The sequence below is a fragment of the Canis aureus genome, chromosome 21 (assembly GCF_053574225.1).
Source record: "Canis aureus isolate CA01 chromosome 21, VMU_Caureus_v.1.0, whole genome shotgun sequence".
In the NCBI taxonomy this organism is placed as follows: domain Eukaryota; kingdom Metazoa; phylum Chordata; class Mammalia; order Carnivora; family Canidae; genus Canis; species Canis aureus.
The window spans coordinates 8,430,639-8,451,556 of NC_135631.1; the positions used below are offsets into that span (position 1 = coordinate 8,430,639).

The following is a 20,918-nucleotide window of genomic DNA, read 5'->3' on the forward strand; positions in this document are numbered from 1 at the left end:
TGTGGACATGGGAGGAGGTCGGAGCAGCCTGTGCCAGCCACCTTGCTACCTGTCCCCTGTATTCTCCAGTCAAACGGTGGGACACATCCCAGTTCACAGATGGACAAAAAGAGTCTTAAATTAGTACGCAGCCCCTATTGCGTGGTTAGCTGGGAGTGAAAGCAAAAATCAGAGCCAGGCCCCTGGGCTCAGAGGCCCCAGAGAGCCATCCAGAACCCAGCCCAGAAGGTCACCCATGTTTCTAATACCCTAAAATCTATGGCCACGACTGGTTCTGTTCCGTCTCGCCATGAGGATGCCAACTCACTCTTTCTTTACTCTTTCATTTCATTAACAAGCACACCAACTTTGTGCCAGGCCCTGAGCTGGGTACCTGGCTTCAGGTGAGAGACGACTGACACACGGACTCTGCCCGAAAAGATAGTTATCCAAGACAAGAAAGCCCGCCAAGAGGAGGAGACCTGAGGATGCTTGGGAAACTCCAGGTTCTGAAAAGCACAACAAAACGTGGTCCTGAGGTCTTCCTTTGTAATGCTAAGACTCATCTTATCCTGGACCCTGATGTGGATTGTTCCCAATAAAGCGCAGATTTGGAGAGCCCGCCATGGAAAGCTTGGGGTGTCCACCCACTTGGGCCCACAACCCATCCCAGCAGCACTGGCTGACCCACCCGTGGCCTCACTCCTGGACCCCGAGGGGGGAAGTCTTGCACTGATTGAGACCAACATGGTCTTACTAATGTCACAGCAGGCTGAGACTTCTCTCTCATGAATAAATAGCATCTTAAAAAATGCCAAGTCTTTGGAGCTTATTCTTAAATGTTTAAAAAAAAAAAAAAAAGGATGGAAAAGAATCCTGGTACTAACACCCACTTGAGAGCCTCCGACTACCTTTAAAGCAAGAGACAAAACCAGTACAACCATAACATGCTTATCTTTGCTATAGATTTCTCTATTTTGTTATCTTGTGGCTTCTAAGGACCACGTTGGCAGGTAAAAGCAACAGTGGAAACAGTTCTCAGCATGAGACAGAGAGAGAGAGAGAGAGAGAGAGAGAGCGCATACTGGCGAGGTCAGCAATGGCAGGGCAGGGACCTGTGTCTTATCCATCCCCACCTGCATGGACCCACCTGCCCTGCACATGTTCTCCTACAGAAAAGGGACCGAGACTGTGAGCAAGTGGACATAGTAAAGATCCCAAATGGTGGGAAAATTACACTGGCATCCACTGCAGGTCCCTGACATGACTCAAGTCAGCCCTGAACTTCCCAGAAGAAATGTCATTCCTCGGTAGAACCAGCTCCTCGGGGTCCCTGTCCTTCCCTGGGATTTCTCCATTGGCCTGACCTTTCTGGAAAAGCTGTTGGTAGCTACAGTATTTAAATTGGGATCCTGGGGGATGCCTGGGTGGCTAAAGTGGTTAAAGCGTCAGCCTTTAGCTCAGGGCGTGATCCTGGAGTCCCAGGATCCAGTCCCACGTCGGGATCCCTGCATGGAGCCTGCTTCTCCCTCTGCCTGTGTCTCTGCTTCTCTCTCTCTCTCTGTGTTTCATGAATAAAGAAATAAAACCTTAAAAAAAAATCAGGAGTCTGGGATGTGTAGCACAAGACATTCACCCATGCTGCCCAAACACCACTTCTCTGCTTGGCCCTGGAAGGTGACGCTTGTCAGCCCCGGACCACCTGAGACACTGTGAGGAGGGACTCTGGGCTTTAATAAAGTCATGGGATCAATGTTGCTTATGCCCAGAAGGAAAGCTGAAAGTCCCTCACCCAACAGCAGATACCTAGATGCATCCAAATTGAGAGGAGGTACCGCTTGGGAGAACGAGTGATGGAGAGCACAAACATCGTACACAAGTCCCAAAGTCGAGCGGCAATTAGAAAACATGTCCAATAAATCAGAACCAAACAGAAACCCCAAAGCCTTTCACTGACTGAGATCTGCCCACTGGCTCTACTGAGGACCCACCCGAGTGGCCCCTGCTTGGCGCGTCAGTGCCTGAGTGAGGCGGGCCTCCCACCCAGATGGGCTTCGGATGGGGACAGGAGGCCGCGTCACCACCGGGCCTCTGCTGTGTCTCTGACCTACGACCTCCCCAGGGCCCAGGGAGCTAGGTCAACCTGCCTGCCAGGGACGACCGGGAACCGGCACCTTCTTGCAAACAGCTTCCTTTTGGTCATGCGGACTTGGGCCTGGGACTGGGTGTGACCCGAGCTCTGTCCCTGTGCTGTGGGTGGGGCCATTACTGACTGGCATCCACAGGGACCGGGTGGCGAGCTCAGCGAGCCTGATGCTGGGAGGGGCTCAGAGATTGTGGCACCAACAATGTCCGTGTGGAGAAGCGGGCAAGCATGATGGGGAAGGCAGGACTCGGGGAAACAAAGTCTGGGCCGAGACGCAGTGTTGTCCCCATTCCACTCAGGAATTGACTGTATTTGAGGCACACAAACCCACTTGTCGGTTCAACCAAAGAGGCAGTTTTTGTGGGGGATTCTCATGAAAACCTAGTGCAGGATGTAGGGCCACACCTCTCAGAAGCCAAGGGGTCTTTGGGAGCCACACTCTACGTGGGCAGGTGTGTGTGTGTACATGTGCATGCATGTGCATGTGTGCATCTGTGTGCACATGAACGTGTGTTCATGTGTGTTGCTGTGTGTGCATGTGCACATGTTTGCTTATGTATACATGCATGTGGGTGGGTGCATATATGCGTGCCGTGTGTATGCATGTGCGTGTGTGCATACACACGCAGGTGTGTGCACATGCATAGATGTGCATGTGTGTCTGTCTCTCTTCCTATCTCCTGATTCACATCACTTCCTCACTCCTCTTCTCCATTCAGTGTGCCCTGCCCTGGCTCCCCGCTGCTCCCCTGGGGTCTGGTTGCCAGAGGGTTCCTCACGACCCTGCTGGAAGGCCTTGGCTCATTCCCAACTTCCTAGCGGGCACAGTCTAATTGGTCCAGAATCAGCCTTTCTATAGAGGCTCAGGTGGGACCATAGCTTGGGGGTGTTAGGACAGGGTCCCAGCATCACGGGGGGCTGTCCCAGGTATGTCTCTAACCCCTGTAAGCCTGGAGGGGAGGCTCAGAGGCTGAACCACACGGAGCGGGTGGTTGGAGGCAGGTGGATTTCATGAATGTCATCCGTGCAGTCACTGCTCTGAGGTTTGTGGGAACAGCATTCCCTCCCCAAGGAAGGGCACGTTTCTAAAACTAACACTCACATTAGCTCAAGGGGTCACAGAATCAAAGGCTTCGGGTGGGGGTGAGGGGAAATGGATGGAGACCACGGGAGACGATGATGACATGGGGTGAGGGTGTCCTTTGGGCACCCCCTTTAGGGTGGGGCAGGAGTGACGCTCCTGGCACAGGGGAGACGGCTCCAGACAGAGGGAACGGCACCTGCGAGCACTACCCAGAACCTTCTCTGCTTGGCTACTGTCTTGCCCTCTTGAGGTGGACAGAATAACTGCCCCAAAAAGACATCACGACTGAATCCCTGGAGCATGTGAATATGTGACCTTGTGTGGCAAAGAAGGTGTTTGCAGATGTGAAGTTAAGGATCTAGAGATGGGGACACTGTCCAGGAACAGGTGTTTGCAGAAGAAAGAGGGAGGGAGATTTAACCACAGAGCGGGGGCCACGCAACCGCGGAGGCTGGAGGGGCCACAGCCTAGGGCCCCCTGCAGCCCCAGAGGCTGGACGGGCAGGTCCTCCAGGAGGGGGTGCGGCCCTGCTCACACCTGGGTTTCAGAGTTGTGGCCTCCAGACCGCCAGGGGATACCTTTGTGTTGTTTTAAGCCACTGTTGGTTCTCCCCTGTGATGATCCCCGTAGAAGAGACTCGATTATGCAAAGGCTGGCTGCTTCCCACACACAGAAAGCTCAAACGCCTTATGCCTTTCCTAAGAGGGTGATACCACCCCACCCCTGGGGGAAGAGTTCCTGGGGAACAAAAACATCTCGCTGTTTTCATGCATAAAGCACAGAGACACAGGCCATTCCTGAAAAACTTCAGTGCATCCGCGGTATTCAAGGTTCTCAGAAAGAACAGTGAGAAAGGCCAGTTGGAGCAAACCAGCAGCAAGCAGGGGTCGCGGGGGCCAGGTCTGGGGAGGGCTGACAGGTGCCACCTGTGGGAGTGCCACGATGGCAGCAGGGGCCCTGTCTGTGCCCTCCCGGAGCCGGCTCACCCTGGCAGAGGGGGATGGATGACCTGCAAATAGGGCGGGATCGTGGGAACCCAGCAGGCACAGGGGCTGAGATGGGATACAAGGTTGGACCATGTATCCATGTACAAGGTTGGACCCCAATTTCAGGTCGGCCTTCCTGGCTGATCTTAGTACAAATTCATGATGCTTAAACATCATCCTTGTCTCCTGCCATCTCCATCCATCTCCCCTCACCCCAACTCAAAGCCTGGGTTTCTGGGACCCCTTGAGGTAACATAAGCATTAGTTTTAGGAACATGCCCTTCCTCGGGGAGAGAATGCTGTTCCCACAAAAACCTTTCTCTCCCTGGGTCCGAAACGCAGCTCCCTCCCCTGTCATCGGGGTTCGCTAAGGGAGGAATGTCTGGGTTCCCTGCAAGTGCCCATGTTGAAAGACCCCCACCCCCACCCCATGTGTGGCATTGGGAAGTGGGGCCTTTGGAAGGCAGGCAGGGTCGGACAAGGTCGTGAGGGTGGTCCTCACAATGGGATTCATGCCCCTGGAGGAGGAGGGTCAGAGCTCTCTGTCCCTACACCCACACGCAGAGGCAAGGCCCCAAGGGGACTCGGGGTGGGCTGTGGCACCTGCAAGCCAGGAGGAGGACCCTGGCTGGCCACTGAATGCCGGGCACCTGGGCCTTGGACCTCCAGCCTCCAGAACCATGAGTGTGAATGTCAAGGTGCCCGTCTGTGGGATTCTGTGTGGGCAGCCAGAGCCCCCGCCATGCCTCAAGTCTTCAGCTTGGGTGTCTAAGGAGCCCACCTCAGCTGATCCACCTTGATTTCTTTCTATTAAATATCACAGACAGGTGTCCTCTCCAGGGGCACACACATCGGGGGGACCATTTCCTTTGTTTCCAGGTAACACCCGGCCTGGTGCCGCCCCCAGCCCTGCGCCCACTGGGCTGCTGATCCAAGCTCGAGCTTGGAACTCAAGCTCGCCCCAGGGCCGGGGTCTTTCCGACCTTGCTGACCCCCCTGGGTGGAGCGCATCGCACCCTCGAGCTGGTTTCCTGGGACACAGGCTTGCAAGGCTCTTCGCTCGCAGTTTCAAAGGAAGAACTAAATTTGTGATCTTGGACAAGCATCCCATGCTGCTGCTGGAGTGTCTGACCCTCCCCTCATCTTTTATGCGGAAACTGGCTTTTCTCTCTTGAAACTTAAGGATCACATTTTTATTTTTATTCCCAAAGTTCTGGGTTCTCATGCCCCCTGTCTTGGCCATGGGCCTCTGCTCACGTGTCACCCTGGATGCTCAGGGGCCCTTTGTGTTGGGAATCTTGCGTCCTGGTGGGTGGCACGGTCTCAAATGGCCTCTCTGCTAATTTCTTCTTTTTCCTGCTTCTCCTGGAAATTCCATTATTCAGATGTTGGGCCCACATGCTGACTCCTTGAATTTTCTCACATCCCAATTCCCTTGCAATGTTTGCTGTCATGAATAACTTTCAAGAGCTCCTCGAACACCCCATGGCACCCATGCCATCTCCTCCCTTCTTGCACTGGGGATGTTAGGTGTATTTTTTCAGTTTCTTTCTGGGCTTTAAGATTCTCAGGTCCTGTCCAGCATCTCTATTAACGCTGGTTCAGTGTCTCCCTTTCACGTTGCGGTTTCCCTGAGCTGGCCCTATTTTCCACCTGAAGCACCTGCACACAGAGTGGAGGCTCTGGGTATGGGCTGCTCTGTCAGGAGGAGGGCAGGCATGGTGCTTTCCAGGAGGGATGGAACACAGCACACTCTGGGTAATGGTTCTGTTCCCAGTGGTGACCACAAGTGCAAAGGCCCTGGGGTAGGGATGTGTTTGGTGTGCTTAAGAAAAAGCAGGAGGTGTGGGTATCTGGAGCAGAGCGAGCAAGCCAAGAGAGGGATTCCAGAGGTGTAAGGTCAGCGAGGTCTCCATAAGTTGGGTCATACGGGCCCAGCAGGTCATGGCGCATTTAACCAGTGTTCCCAACTTCCAGCCCCATCTGCATCCTCAACACGGGAGCCTGGCCTCCATGACCCGGCTTTCTGGGGTCCTGACACGTGATCTGGTTGCCCCTCTCCTTCCCCTGAAGGCAGGCAGGGGGTTTCACTCATGCTGTCAGGGCAGTTGCCATGAGCCCACCTGGTTCTGGTTTCCCTAATTCTCTCGACCTCTTCCTTCTCTACTTCCCAGTCCTGAGGTCTGCTGACCACTGCTCCTTTGTGTTTACAAACTGGCTGGAGGAGGTCATGTACCTTCCTGACCCTCACCCATGTCAGCCTGGGGGTGACCGTGCCTTCCTCAGCTCACGGAGAGCAGCGCCTGCAGACAGACTGCTCTGGGTCCCACCCCGGCCTTGCCCCTCCCGCCAGGTGCCGGCAGTGTACTCTCGGGGGCATCCTTGGGGTTCCAGGAGTCTGACCTTCCCAGCCTTGCTCCACATCACAATCCCTTCTGCAATCTTGCTCAATTAACCAATGAATCAGGAAACTCTCCATCCTGACCCCAAGCTGCTCCCGTTCACGGGGCACCCCTCCCCTGCACTCCCACTGGTGTCATTTAAAGGGTAAAGGTCAGCCCTGTGGTGCAGGGACATAAAGAAATAGCGCTGCCCTTCTGGGCGGAGCACCCATCACTTCCAGAACAGCATAGTCCAACACGATGGGTGCTGAGCCCCTGGAGTACAAGAGACCAAACTTTAAATTTTATTTAATTGTAATTAAATTTATGGAGCCACATGCGCCCTGTGGCCACCATATTGGTCAATGCAGCTCTAGAATATTTTGCTGAATCCAGAATCCTCACTAATAATACCCGCAAGGGTTCATCCATGTTGCTCACCCCCCGGAAGGGCAACATCTGATTTTTACACAGCACCATGACCGTGGTTGGTTGGATGGGTTAGTTTGCATGTTAGAGTTTCCTTCTGCCCTGTTGGTCCTGTGCATATGACTCAGTCAAACCCGAAGTCCTTGCATGGCCTGTGGCTCCTCTTCAGCCTGACTTCCTGGCGTGGGTGGTGGTCTCTGCCCATCCCTGCTTCCTGGCCTGCTGGCTTTCTTGCTGCTGCTCAAATACACCAGGCACGTTCTGACTCCAGGACCTTTGCATGTGCTGGTTCTGGACCCTGGAAGGCTCCCCCCAGAGGTGTGCATGGCCCACTTCCTCCCTGCCTCTTCCCTGGTCCCTGCTCAGGGTCTGAGGCCAGGTGAGGTTCCCATCATGGGACGAGGTAGGATGGGGTGAGCAGGAAAGGGGTGTGGGAACCATGGCAGCTGGAAAGACCCTCCCCCATTTCTGTCCACGCGTCACTGTTCTTCACGTCATGTACCAACCCTTCACGTCATGTACCAACCCTGACGTGTTACATGTTTCTCTTTCCTTGTTAATCATCAGCCTAGGGGTGTTTTGCTCAGTGACGTATTTCCCAGCACCCAGAAGACATGTGGCTCTCACTGGGAACTCAGTGTGTGCTGCTTGAAATAATGAACTTGAAACTCGGTTATTCTCATCACAGACACGCACACTGTTTCAGCCCAAATGTTTCCATTTACCCAGGTCTCTGGGCCCTGATCTGGAAATACAACTTCCATATCCTTGTTTCTGTGGAACAGAGTCTGAATCCCAGATCAGACTCTAAGAGAAAGTGTGTGTGAATGAACGGCTTGGCCAACTGCTCCTCCAATGCAGGCGTGACAGGCTGCGGGGCATTGGGGGCAGGGGGCAGCCAGGCCATAGAGTTCACAAGGTGGGCCGGGGTGAGCAGAGTGGGGTGTGGGGACCGCAGCCGCTGGGAAACACCCACCTTCCCCAAGGGGCAGGGTCCCGCAGCCCTGATCAGATGCCAACTCACACAAAGGCTGCCTTTCCTAATTTTTAAGGGAAGCTGGGAGTCTGAATTTTTTAATGAAATTCCGGGATATTTAAATGTTAGCAAAGCATTTAATTTTTTAAAAGCCCTGGGCAGGCCACAGTCAAACGCTCTGGGGTCAGATCTACCCTCTGGATGGCACATGGTGAATAGGAAAACAGTAGCTTTAACCCATCCGTGGGGTAAGTGAGAACGGGTGGAGAAATAAAAATATGAGCTGACTGGACAGAAATAAAAGTTGTTCATTGCTTCCTGTGGCCAGGGCTGAGATGAAAGCAACAAACCCTCCGTCCCCTATGAGGGTCTCCCTGGTGCTTCTCCCAGAACACGCATGGTGGGGGGTGAGGAATGAGAGGGGAGCCTCGAGCATCCCTAGGTGGGGCCCCCTGTCTCCCCGGAGGCCTCCGGAGGCATCCCCTGGGCAGGTCTCCCGGGAACCCTCAGAACCCCACGACCTGCTCCCCAGGCTCCCAAGGCCAGCCTGACCTTGATCCTGCACAGGGGGCCTCTGGTGACAGCAGGCTGCACCCACAGCACCATCAGACCTGCCTCATGGAGCCCTGCTCCCCACCATCCTGTGCCCTGTAACTGCTATAATTATCCCCATTTCAAAGGTGTAGAAAGGGGCTGCACGAGGGTCCTGAGGTGAGTGGCTCACACCAACTGGAGCTGAGTCTCTCCCCATCTGGAGGCTAGACGTCTAAAATCCAGGTGTGGGCAGGGCCACGCTGGCTCCAGAGGCCTGGGGGAGGGTCCTTCCTGTTCCTCCAGTACTGGGGACCCCAGGTGTATCGGGGCTGTGGCCGGGGGCCCTCAGTGCTGCCTCCATGGTCACATGGCCCCTCCGATGTGTGTTTGATGCCATCCTCTGCTAACTTTGCAATTTCCCACTGTCCACTCCTACCACCTGGAGCATAAAAGACAGCACAACAGGAAAAATAAATAATAAATAAAACAAAATAAAAGCACAATGGGAGAGACGCTGGGACTGTGCTCACGATGCTAGCACACGGTGTGAGGTCACGGAGCAACAAAACTGACCTTACTCTAAAACCCACGTGGATTTCAATGACCTGAGGCTCCAGCACATAGTTTGGGTTTGGAGGGAATAAGGAACAGAGGTGCCCACCGAGTGCATTTCCTCAGTTTCCTGGAAAATGTGCAAAACTAGACCAGACGTCCTAAAATGTCAGCCTGCCTCTGCTGCTGGCCTGGCCACCAGCCCAGAGTGGCTGCCTCACTGGCTGCACGATCAGCACCGAGAGCACATGGTCTTCTGAAAAGTGCTCACCACACCATCGTGAATTGTGCACAACTGAAAGGAGGTGTCCACCCTTCTGTCTACACTGCTGAGTGAGCGAGCTCGGCAGGAGCTCCATGCAAAGTCCACGGGAGCGGGGTCTGAAGGGCAACAGCGGAGACACAAGGTCACTTTCCTGAGCGGAGTGCTCCCCCAGGGGATGTGCAAGGACACAGGCTGGGAGCCGTAGGGTGACTCATGGAGCAAAGAGCTTAAAGACACAGAGAACCGTCCCAAGACGGGACTTACGGGCATCCACCTGCGGGGCGGCCACAACCCAGCAGTTTAAAACTCATTCCTCCTTTTCTGCTTTGGCCTTCGTCCTGCTGGAATGTCCAGCGTGGTGACTAGGGAGGGGGAGTGGGGTCCAGAGGCCGTGGGAGGAGCCCAGAAGGGAGGCTCTGAGGTGGGCAGGGCAAAGAGCTGCACCCCCTGAAAGGGAGCCCACCCACCACCACGGCCCAGCCTCACCAGGGGACTCCTGACCCCCACTCTGTCTCTGCCACCTACCCTGCCTTAGCTGGATGCCAGACCTTCAGAAGGCCTCACCCTCCAGACCCTCCACTCCTTATCCCCTCCATTCTCTCTACATTTGGCTGGATGTAGCCTGGGGACAAGGCACCCATGACACACATAGGGAGAAAGGCCGCCTCCCCAAATACGCATGCCAGGTTGGGGAAGCCCTGCCCACAGAGCCCCACGGGAGCCCCTTTCAGGAGGGAGCTGCCATCAGTTCTTCCCTGTGTCAGCCTGAGGTCTGCAGGGAACAGACCAAAAAGGAGATGTGTGTGCATGTGCATTTGTATGTGTACACACAATTAAGAGATTATTTTAAGGGACTGGCTTGTGCGATTGTGAGGACTGGCCAGTCACAATTTGTAGGACAGGCCAGCAAAGTGGAAACTCGGGCAGGTTTTCTGTTTCAGACTTGAGGTAGAATTTTGTCTTCTCTGATAAACCGTTTCTTTTTTTTTTTTTTTTTCTTTAAAGGCTTCCCACTGATTAGATGTGGCCCACTCACATTACAGAGGATCAATCTCCTTTACTCTATCAACTGGCTGTAGATGTTAACACATCTGCACAACACCGTCCCCGCAACACCCACACTGGGGTTTGATTAGATAGCTGGGTGCGAGTGCCCAGCCAAGGTCAACAGCAAAGTAGCCACACAGCTGTTCTACTCTCCCTGGCTGCCTGCACTCCTTCACATCGACCTTCCACGTCTTCAGATTTCTTTCCATTTTGTTTTCAGAATCAAGATACACGGGGCACCTGGGTGGCTCAGTGGTTGAGCATCTGCCTTTGGCTCAGGGTGTGATCCTGGGGTTCCAGGATCGAGTCCCACATCAGGCTCCCCTCAGGGAAAAGCAGGGTCTCTCCCTCTGCCTATGTCTCTGCCTCTCTCTATCTCTCATGAATAAATAAAATCCTTAAGAAAAAAAAAAGTATCAAGATCCATTTGATTTTTTTCTTTGTTCCCTGGGGCTGAGCAATCCAAAGCGCAAAGGATACCTGGTGTTGTTCACTCTATGCCAGGATGCAAGATACGCTACGTGCCAAAGGGAAGTGTCTCCTTCACTCCAGATCTCAGAGGGGCTGGAAGTCAGGAGGCTGGAGATCACAGACTTGGCCACTAACTCATTTTGCATTCCCATACAACCATTTCTCCATAATTCCACTTTGACTATAAATTAGAAATAAAAATGCTGACCTCATAGGGTTTTTGAACATCAAATGAGAACATTCAGAAGAGCGTTTGTGGGCTTAAAAATTCTGTGCAACAGAGAAGATTCATCATCGCCACCATCATCAGTATTATCATCATCACCATCATCACCATCATCACCATCACCACTGCCATCATCACCATCACTATCATCATCACCATCATCATCTTCATCACTATCACCATCATCACTTTATAGGTTGAATTTTGTTCCCCCAAAATTCAAATGGTGAAATATTAACCGCTTATATGTTGGTATTTGGAGATACGGCTTTTAGGGAATAATTAAGGTTAAATGTGGTTATAAGAGTGGGGCCCCAACAGATGGAACTGTTGTTTCTACAAGGAGAGGATGAGACAGCAGAAACCGCCCCCTCTCTCCATGTATGCACAGAGGAAAGGCCAGTGAGTAGTTTGCCATCTATCAGCCAGGAAGAGAGGCCTCACCAGAAACTACATCTGTTGGTACCCTGACCTTAGACTTCTAGCCTCCAAAACTTTGAGAAATAAATGTCTGTTGTTTACATGGCTCAGCCCATGGTGTTCTGCTGTGGCTGTGCGAGCTGACCGAGGCAATCCCCACCATCAGCATCACTGTCACAATGTAAGTGCTTCTCCTCCTCCTCTTCCTTCCTCTCCTTAAAGAATCATCTCTCTTGGGATTCTCAAACCCACGCAGGCACCAGGATCTCAAGAGGGCTTCTCAGAACCCAGAGCGCCAAGCCCTGCCCTTGAGCTCCTGACAGTGGGTTAGGATGGGTGGGGGCTGTGTATCTGCATTTTCTCCCAAGCCTTCAAGTGTTGCTGTTGCTGCTGGTTCAGCATTTGGATGAAATCATTAAGCAAATGTTTGGCCAGATGAACTCATGAAACGGTCCAAGATTTCTTAGAACAGCAGCCGAGGATCATGAGCGTTTTGCATGGAGCACATCTGATCCTCTTAAACAACACAGCAAGCCACCCCCCCCCCACCCGCCCCACTCAACAGAAAGGGACTCCTCTTCCATAACTGGGAGGCGGGCGCTGTGAATGAGAAAGAGAGCCGGGCACTTTGCAGGCGGGGATCCGCCGGCTGACTCACATCTCCATTTCACCACAGCATGAGGAGGCGGGAGACACGAGGGAGGGAAACCAGCTCTGAAAAGCAGTGGAGCCCATCAGGGCATGCGGGGCAGGCACCCCAGCCTCTGATTCCGCCGGTTACATGAGCAACATTCACAGGGTGCACAGTCCTGTCATTCAACTGCATTCTGCATAGCTGTCTTCCAGAACCATGTGGGCACTTGATTGATCATCAAAATAGAGACAGATGGCCTTGCATTTGAGCTGGTACGGCACGTCTGCCAGGAGTGTGTATGAAGCATCCTGCCAGGACTCCCGTAGAAGGAGCGCCCCATGCCAGGGGAGTGCTGCCTGTGGGGATGGGTTAGAAGTGGGGACAGGCAGGGAGGCCACCTCCATGCCTTCTGTCCTGGATGCTGTGCACGGCTACTTCCCTGTAACACCAGTTACAAGGTGCTGCCCTGAAGAGTCAGACATTGCTCTTTTATATCCAGGGGCTTACCATGAATCAAAGGGCATTCGCTGTCATTTTCAAGCAATTTAAACAATGCTTTGACTTAAAAAGAATAAAAGGAACAAAGAAATGTATTATTTAATGACAAAAAAAAAATCTTTAAACCAAGACAAACACCGAGCCACAGCAGAGCCTAAAGGGGCAGAAGTGGCCACCAAGGAATGGAAGGTGCCAGAGCTCCCCCTAATCATCACTGGCATGAGGACGTCTCCCCAGATATTAACTACAGTCTTTACAGACCCATTAGCAAACCAGAAAGTCACATCCATGTCCATTTTGCTCTAAACGCCTGAAAGCCATGAGATGCGAAACCACAATCCAGGCCCACCACTATGAACGAAATAAGTGAACTTTTAATGGTGGTTATTAGACATACAGCTCAGTGTTTAGATTAAACTGGCTCATTTTCAAGACATCAAACCTGTACTTATTAGTAATGCCTAAGAGGAATATTAGTAAAACCATCCGTGCGCAGCAGTTCTAAATTAAAGGCCTCTCTTGGCTCAGTAAGATGTAAAAATTACTTCCAAATATAAATGACAGTCGCTAAGATTTTCAATCAACTGGAGATACCTGACAGTGTTTAGGGTCAAAAAGCATTGCCACAACTTAAAGCGTTAGCCAAAAAAAGAATTTGTTTCCACCCGAAACGACATGGTCAGCTGCATTGAAATCAAATGAGCCCCATCTCCACACAATAGGATTCACAAGGAGCCTCGACCGGCATGTGCCACCCCCTGTTGACCCTTGACACCAGTCTGCTGAGAGAAGCCAGACAGAGAAGGTCACTATTGTGTGGTTCCTCTTCTATGAAATGTCTGGAACAGGCAAAGCCACGGACATAAAATAGATTAGTGGTTCCAGGGGGCCTGGGAATGGGGAGAGATAGTAGGGAGGGACTGCGGATGAGTGTGGGGGCACGGGGTTTTGTTTGGGGGTGATGAAATGCACACAGTACTGATGCTTGCCCAACATCGGGAACGTTCTATGGCCACTGAAATGCACCCTTGGAAGTGGTCAAAACGGTCCACATTGTGTGATACATACTCTACCACAGTTTAAACATAATTAGGCCAGCAGCTTTGCCCTCCACGTGGAGCACCACAGCCGACGCCAGGCCAGGTTACTGCCCTCCACTAGGGGACAGCAAGCCCCAGAGGGATGCCAGATGATGACAGGCCGCCTCCGCAAGACAGAGACGGAAAGGACTTTCTGGAGCTGCCTCCTGCAACACCCTGTAAGGATGAATCACGGCAGGGTTCGTGTTGTTCGGGCCCCAGAAAGAAGGTCAGCAAACAGCAAACGAACGTGACCACAGCCCCAGCGCGAAGGGATAGATGGGGCCACGGGCGTGCAACGTCCCCCACCTCGTGTGGAACACATGGGTCTGTGCAGAAACCCACGTGGCCTCCCGCAAGCGTGCGCTCTGAGAACTCTTCTTACCTGGAATGGAGTCTGGCTGTGGTAGTTCTTCTGCTCCTTATTCCCGCCTCGGAAAAGCAGCACCCTGGCACAGCTGTCCTGCAGGTGGACAAAGAGAAGCCTGTTTGTGGCTCGGTGGCACACACGTGCTCCAAAGGACCTGCTCAGAGGCTAAGCTCACGGGAAATTGGGGATGTGCACATGTGAGGTTCCCAGGGGGCCACTCTGGGCATCAGGGTGGCGAGGGTGACGGAGAACAGCCTGCCCCCTATCAGGTGAGGCTTAACTTCTGCAAACACCTTGGATGACTTGTCAGAATCATTATAAATATTTAGTATGTGCACCCGGGGGCCAGACAACTGTACTTTTTAAGAATGCGTTCTGCAAGGCGTCTCACATGTGTGCATAACATACATAATAGGAAAAATACCGTAACAAAAACCCAAAAAGAAAGAGAAAACGTGAAGATACCTTAAATGTTCTAAAATAAGAGACGGAGGCGCCTAGACGGTTTAGTCAGTAAAGCATCTGCCTTCGGCTCAGGTCATGATCCCAGGGTCCTGGGATCAAGACCTGCGTTGGGCTTCCTGCTCAGTGGGGAGTCTACTTCTCTCTCTCTCTCTCTCTCTTAAATAAATAAACAAATAAATAAATAAATAAATAAATAAATAAATATCTTTAAAAAATAAATAAAATGAGGGACAGTGAGAATGTATTCTAGAATATTCTTCGCCTAGAAAGTTGTAGGAAAAAACAAGGTAGACCCACAGAACCTATGGAGAAATACACCCAAGAACTTCCAAGTAGAAAATGCAAGTCCCAGAACTATAATAAAGCTTAATTTCATTTATGTTTTAAAAGCCTCTACATTGTAGAAAAGAAAAGAGCATGTCTGGGAGTGAGCGTACCAGTGACCCGAATATGCTTTCCTGCAAAGGGGAAAGTGTTAGGGACTCAATGTGAGGACAGCATTGGTCATTATTTCTTATACTTCTGGGGTTTTTTTTATGTTTTTTAAAGACAGTATTCATTTTTTCTGTATTTTTACAGTGAAATTCAGACTGCCTCTGTCCATGTAGTGAGCACCTGCTATTTGCACACCAGTGTCCGTGCACCCTGCAGCAGGGGGCCCACCGGTGGCATGGGGGGTGGCGGCAACAGGTGCAGTGTACGTCGGCATCTCCAGCTCTCCCCGCGGAGCCCGGAGCACACCCAGCAGATGTGACCACCCCAGATGCAGCTATACCTGACCACTCGCAGTGCCCCTGCCCCAGACTGGAAGGGGACCATGACCCAGAGAAAGCTGGGCACAACCTGTGGGGTCACGGGCCCTCGAGAACAGGAGAGTAGAGATGAAGCTGGAACCCACAGACAGAATGGGGCCCTCTGCCTGGGGCTGGAGGGGCTCCACGGGGCTCTGTGTGGGGTGACTGAGGGTCCTAGTACTGAGTGCTGATGCCTGCAGGACCAGAGGTGGGTGGAAATCCACAGAATCCTCTATTTCAAATGGAAATCCCGCATCCTAGGGAATGTATGGTATATGAACTCTGCCTCCATCAAGGTCCTGAATTAGAACAGTGGGACATGAGAACAAGGGACAGAGACAGAGACTGAGATGGAGAAAGAGTCATAGAGATAGACACACAGAGACAGAGAGAAAGAGATGGAAGACACAGACACAGAGACAGAGATAGAGAAACAAACAGAGGCAGAGAAAGAGACAGAGAAACAGAGATAGAGAGAGACAGAGGGACAGAGATAGAGAAATAGAGGCGGAGAGACAGACACGGAGACTGAGAGACAGAGATGGAGAGACACAGAAACAGAAACAGAGAGAAGAGGACAGAGACCGAGGCAGAGAGACAGATATAGACACAGAGACAGAGAGAGACAGACACAGAGAGACACAGAGAGACAGGGCTCCACAGGGGGAAGGATCTCGTTCCAGGGCTCTGACACCAAGCCAAGAGCACGGCTGGGTCTGGAGGAGCAGCCCGAGCTCTGGGGAGCCAGCTGGGGCTCCGCCCACTCCATGACCTAGCCACGGGCCCCGGAGCCTCCACTGTGGACGTCAGGAGGAGGCCACCTGTGAACGGAGCAGACACGAGGGCATAGGGACCCCTGTTCCATGCTCCAGGCCGAGGGAGCAGTGGAGTGTGCAGGCCACTCCTTTAGCAGGGAGGGTGCACCTGAGGTCTGCAGGGAAGGGCTTCCCGGCTTCTCGGCCTCAGGCTGCTGGGGTCCCGGGGGCACCTTGGGGCTGACATCAGCAGCTCTGTGTTGAGCGCCTGGGTGCAGCGTGCACACTCTGCCACACTATTTGCATTTTATCCCCCGGCAGGTGCTCGTGTAATGCTTTGAAGAACTGAAAAAGCTTAAGAAAACTGGAAAAGATGTATCTGTGTTCAGGAAACAAAATCTTTCATAGGTGGGATGCGATTTCATCCAGGGTTAAAAGAAAAAAAAAAAAGAGAGCCGGCATTAGCTCAGGTGGTGACAAGCTCGGGTCACCCTGCCTGAGGTCACAAGCCCAGGACAGACATAGGTCATAGCCCTGCCGGGCTCTTGCCATTTCATTCCAGAACCTCAAACTGCACCCTGGAGGCCAAATCCTGGCCAGCTGGCTTTGTACATGAAGTTTTATCCCCAGCTCCCGGGCTGCTCCTGCCAGGGCTGCCAGCGCTACCCGGCACCCACCTCTCCCCAAGTTCCCCTAGTTGGGTCCTCCTGCTTACAACCCAAAGGAAATCAGTTAAATCACTTCTACAAGAGCATCATCATGCCAGAGTGAGCAAAATGTCTGTGCTGAGAGAGAGGAGAGGGTATTTGAAGAGACTGAAGCTGAGAAAGGAGCTGGGACAGGAGAACAGGAGGCTACGACATTGGGGGTGGGGGGGTGGGGGATCGGGTGACCCAGGGGTCTCATCTGAACCGTGTCTGCACAGGGCCCCCGTGTGCCCAGGCCCAGCTCAAGGGGGTGAGTGAGCAGCCTGGGAGGCCCAGTGGCCGACAGTTCCGAGCCGGAGTGACCAGGCCTCCAGAGCCCGGCAGGACCCCCAAGTCTGCAATCCCTCACAAATGCCCCAGGGTGCCCAACAAGGATGCTCACTGAGAAGTCCCATCATAAACACTGTGAATAAATCCTCACCAGGCACTGCCTTTCACGCCCTCCCACGTGGGGCCCAGCCAGGGACCCCTCCCACCAAGGAAGACTGTGAGTCAGTATTAATCAACCTGACACACAGCCCATCACTCTCATATTTACCAGACTTCCGTGTGAGCTCACATCCCAGAGATACCTCAAAATTAAAGGGCAAATGGTTTGCTTGGCTTTGTAAGAATTACACTGTGTGCGTGCACACATGTACACACACACATGCCTGTGAGCATATGTATGTACATGTGTGTGCAGAAGTGTTGGGATGTGTGCACAACCCTACATGGATGTGTGGGAGGTGTGCATGGGTGCACAGGTGGGCAGGCTTTGAGTATGCACAGAGGGTGGGCACGTGTGCATGCACATGTGTGTTGGCATATGTGCATATACACATCTACATGGGCATGTGTGCAGGTGTGTGTGGGTGCAGATGTTTGTGCTGGCATGTGTGTGCATGCACGTCTGGGCGCACATGTATGCAGGCATGTGTGTAAACACATCTACATAGGCATGTATGCAGGTGTGTATGGGTGCACGTTTGTGCTGGATGTGTGTGCATGCACGTCTATGCAGGCGTGTGTGGGCGCACGTGTATGCAGGCATGTGTACTGTGTCCACGCATGTGGCTTGAGTGCACGCCTGTGTGCTCTGTCATCCAGCATCCTTGCGAGGGGCCGACAGGAGGCCCGTTTCACAGACGAGGCAGCGGAGGCCCAGAAAGCTTAAATGAAAAGCCGCGGCTTCAGAAAGGGAGCAAAAGAGCAAGCTGTGACCCAGTGGAGTGGCTCTGGGGGCGCTGGCTGTCCCCCCAACCCCGCTCGGCAGCTGAGGTACCCCCTGAGGAACCTCTTATGGGATCTGCCGAGGTGCATCTCCATCCCCTTACACAAGTCAATCGTGTGTAGACGGAGAAGCAGTCTACATTTTTTTTCTTTGAGAGCCAAAGCATTGGGAAGAATATTGTTTCCACTGCCGATTATCTTCTTGGCAAGGCTTTCCATAGACACTGAACAAAACCACCCCAGCCTCCTCCCCTCCGCGAGGATCTCCAGGCTTGCCTGTCCCCAGCCAGGCGGGCCACCCCTCTGGGCCACCACCTCCTGCAGGAGCCCAGACGCCACCATGTTCATTTTGTGAAAACAACATGAAGAAGAAACAGACCCAGAAAGCACATTCACTCATGCACGCAACCAGTAGACACTGCCAGCCAGGCCAGGTACGGCTCCGGCCCCCAGCAGACACTGCACCAAGCAAACATGTGATGGAGTCAGTGAGGGCAGGTGGTCAGGGAGGCCCCCCCTCGCAGGAGTGGGTCCCTAAGCTAGCCCGAGACAAGGGAAGAGCCGGGTAACAATCAGGGAAGTGTTCCCAGCAGAGGGAGCAGCAAGTGCAAAGGCCCTGCTCTGGGCTGCAGGCAGCTGGAGTGAGGCGGCAGGAGACGAGCGCCCAGGAGCAGGGGCCTTCGGGGTGGTGTCAGGGGGTGCTCCCGTTCCCGGGACACCAGCTCGTCTGGGTGGGGCCACGTCACCCTGGTGTCTGCAGAAAGTGCATCAGAGAGATGCAAGCCCGGAGGGACGGCCAGTCGGGGGCAGGGGTGGCCATCTGGGGGAGGATGCCAGCGGCCTGGGCGAGGGTGGGAGGGGCCGCAGGGAGCTGAGGGTGCCCGGGATGTTAGGGGCTGCGGAGCAGGAGGGCAGCCTGGACCGCAGGAAGCCGCGGAGGGAAGGGGCTATTTACACAGTGGGGAGGAGCCACCTACGCGGTTTCCACAAGGCAGTGGACCGTGCCTGTGCCCTTGGGAGCCCCGTCCCCAACCCAGGCAAGGGTCACAGGAATGCATCCCCATAACCTCAGGGCGAAGAAATACACGGGGTTTGGAAGCCCTGCTTTGCCGCTTACTGGCCGAGCTGCTGCGGGCCGAGCCTCCATCTCCTGTCCCGGATGAGAGGATGTCAACCAACAGCAGCCACCGAGGGCTCACTGGGGGATATAAAGGGAAAGACGATGTGGACACCATCCTGCAGCAACATGCACCCCACCCCTGGGGTCCCCGAGGGTGACCACCCCCGCGATGGCCCTGAGGAGGCAGCCACCAGGCTGACAGGTGCTCCACTGCCACCAGAAGGGTCAAAGAGATGCGGCCCGTCTCTCCTCACTTGGCTCTCGCTGGAAGCAGAGGCAGGGTTTACCTCTCATGCTCCACACAAATTGGTCTGGCCCAGTCACCTTCGATATTTAAGACTCCCTCCCTTATTTCATTATCCAAGCCAGGAAAACAAACACCCTCCCTCTGGGTCTCCAGAAAAGCCAGCAAGAGGCTGAGGGACTTGGCAGATTAGACACAATTTGCTGCTTACAATCAAAGCCCTAATTAGCTGATTTCATAAGAGAAGAGAATATTCTGATCAGTGTGTTTTATTAGAAGTGTGCAGATGAGGCCTGCCTAAAATTGATAAAACACACACATCAAATCCATAAACCTGGACGCTTATAGATTTAATAAGGAGAGGCTTGGCAAGAGAATTAGCAGCAGCAGCAGGACTGTCAGCACCAACACCACCATCACCATCACCATTGTCATCATCATCACCATCACCATCATCACCATCACCACCATCATCACCACCATCACCATTATCATCACCACCATCACCACCACCATCACGACCACCATCAACACCATCATGACCACCATCATCATCATCACCATCACCACTGTCACCATCATCACCATTACCACCGTTATCACCATCACCACCAACAACATCACCATCACCATTATCGTCACCTCCATCAACACCATCACCATCACCACCATCGTCACCATCATCACCATCACCACCATCATCACCATCATCACCATCATCACCATCACCACCATCATCACCATCACCACCATTACAGCTACCATTTACCAAGCATCCACTATGTGGCAGACATACCATATGTTTGTTTTCTATTTTAAGCCTCTTAGCAACCCTGACAGTTAGGTAGAATTATTCCCACATTACATTATGAGAATTCATTGCCCAAGAGAGACATGAGTTTGCCCCAGACAACACAGCAAGGTCATGGTCTAGGCCACACGGAGCCCAGACTGCCATGTCTCCTTGCACTGCAACTCCACTTCACTGTGGCTGCTTCTTAATTCCTCTCCCTGAACCCTATTCTAATGTTACCACACTGTGCCTCACCCCTGGAACAGTCTATTTCTCAGCATTATTTCCCCGACTGCTCTGTATGTGTGCCCTCTGACACCCCTTACTGCTTAAGGTTGCAAAGTGATTCCCCTTTGTCTGTACTGAGCCTGGCCTGATGCCACCATGTGAAGGACACACATGTAGAAAGGAGGAGCTCAAGACACTGGTGACACGGGAGGGCAGGGCTCTGGCCAGGTTCAGCGTGCGGTGCGCATCGGACGATGGCTAGGAGCCTCCACTGCTCCTGGCAGCTCACATTACAGATTCCTGGCAGACATGCAGATGGAGCTGTGCCTCTCTGAATCACACTGAGATCCAGTTTGGACCACTTCCTGCTGCATTTGTGAGACACTCTAATGGTTAGCGGAGGGACTAAAGGAGATTAAAGACCATGCTAACATCCCAGAAGGGTGTGAAGGATTCTTGAGGCTTGAGCCCAGAGCACTCACTGACTTCCCAACTGGACTCAGTGTCCGGGGGCTGTGGAGCC

General features: G+C 53.1%; 1 protein-coding gene across 4 annotated transcripts in view; it reads right to left on the reverse strand.

The window, feature by feature from the left end:
• SHANK2 (SH3 and multiple ankyrin repeat domains 2) overlaps positions 1-20,918 on the reverse strand; it is a 509,914-nt gene that overhangs the window by 359,878 nt on the left and 129,118 nt on the right. For all 4 annotated transcript variants that reach the window (XM_077862790.1, XM_077862788.1, XM_077862792.1 and 1 more), the window contains exon 10: positions 14,093-14,170. In XM_077862790.1, the coding sequence (XP_077718916.1) occupies positions 14,093-14,170 (78 nt within the window). The remainder of the gene's footprint in view (positions 1-14,092; positions 14,171-20,918) is intronic.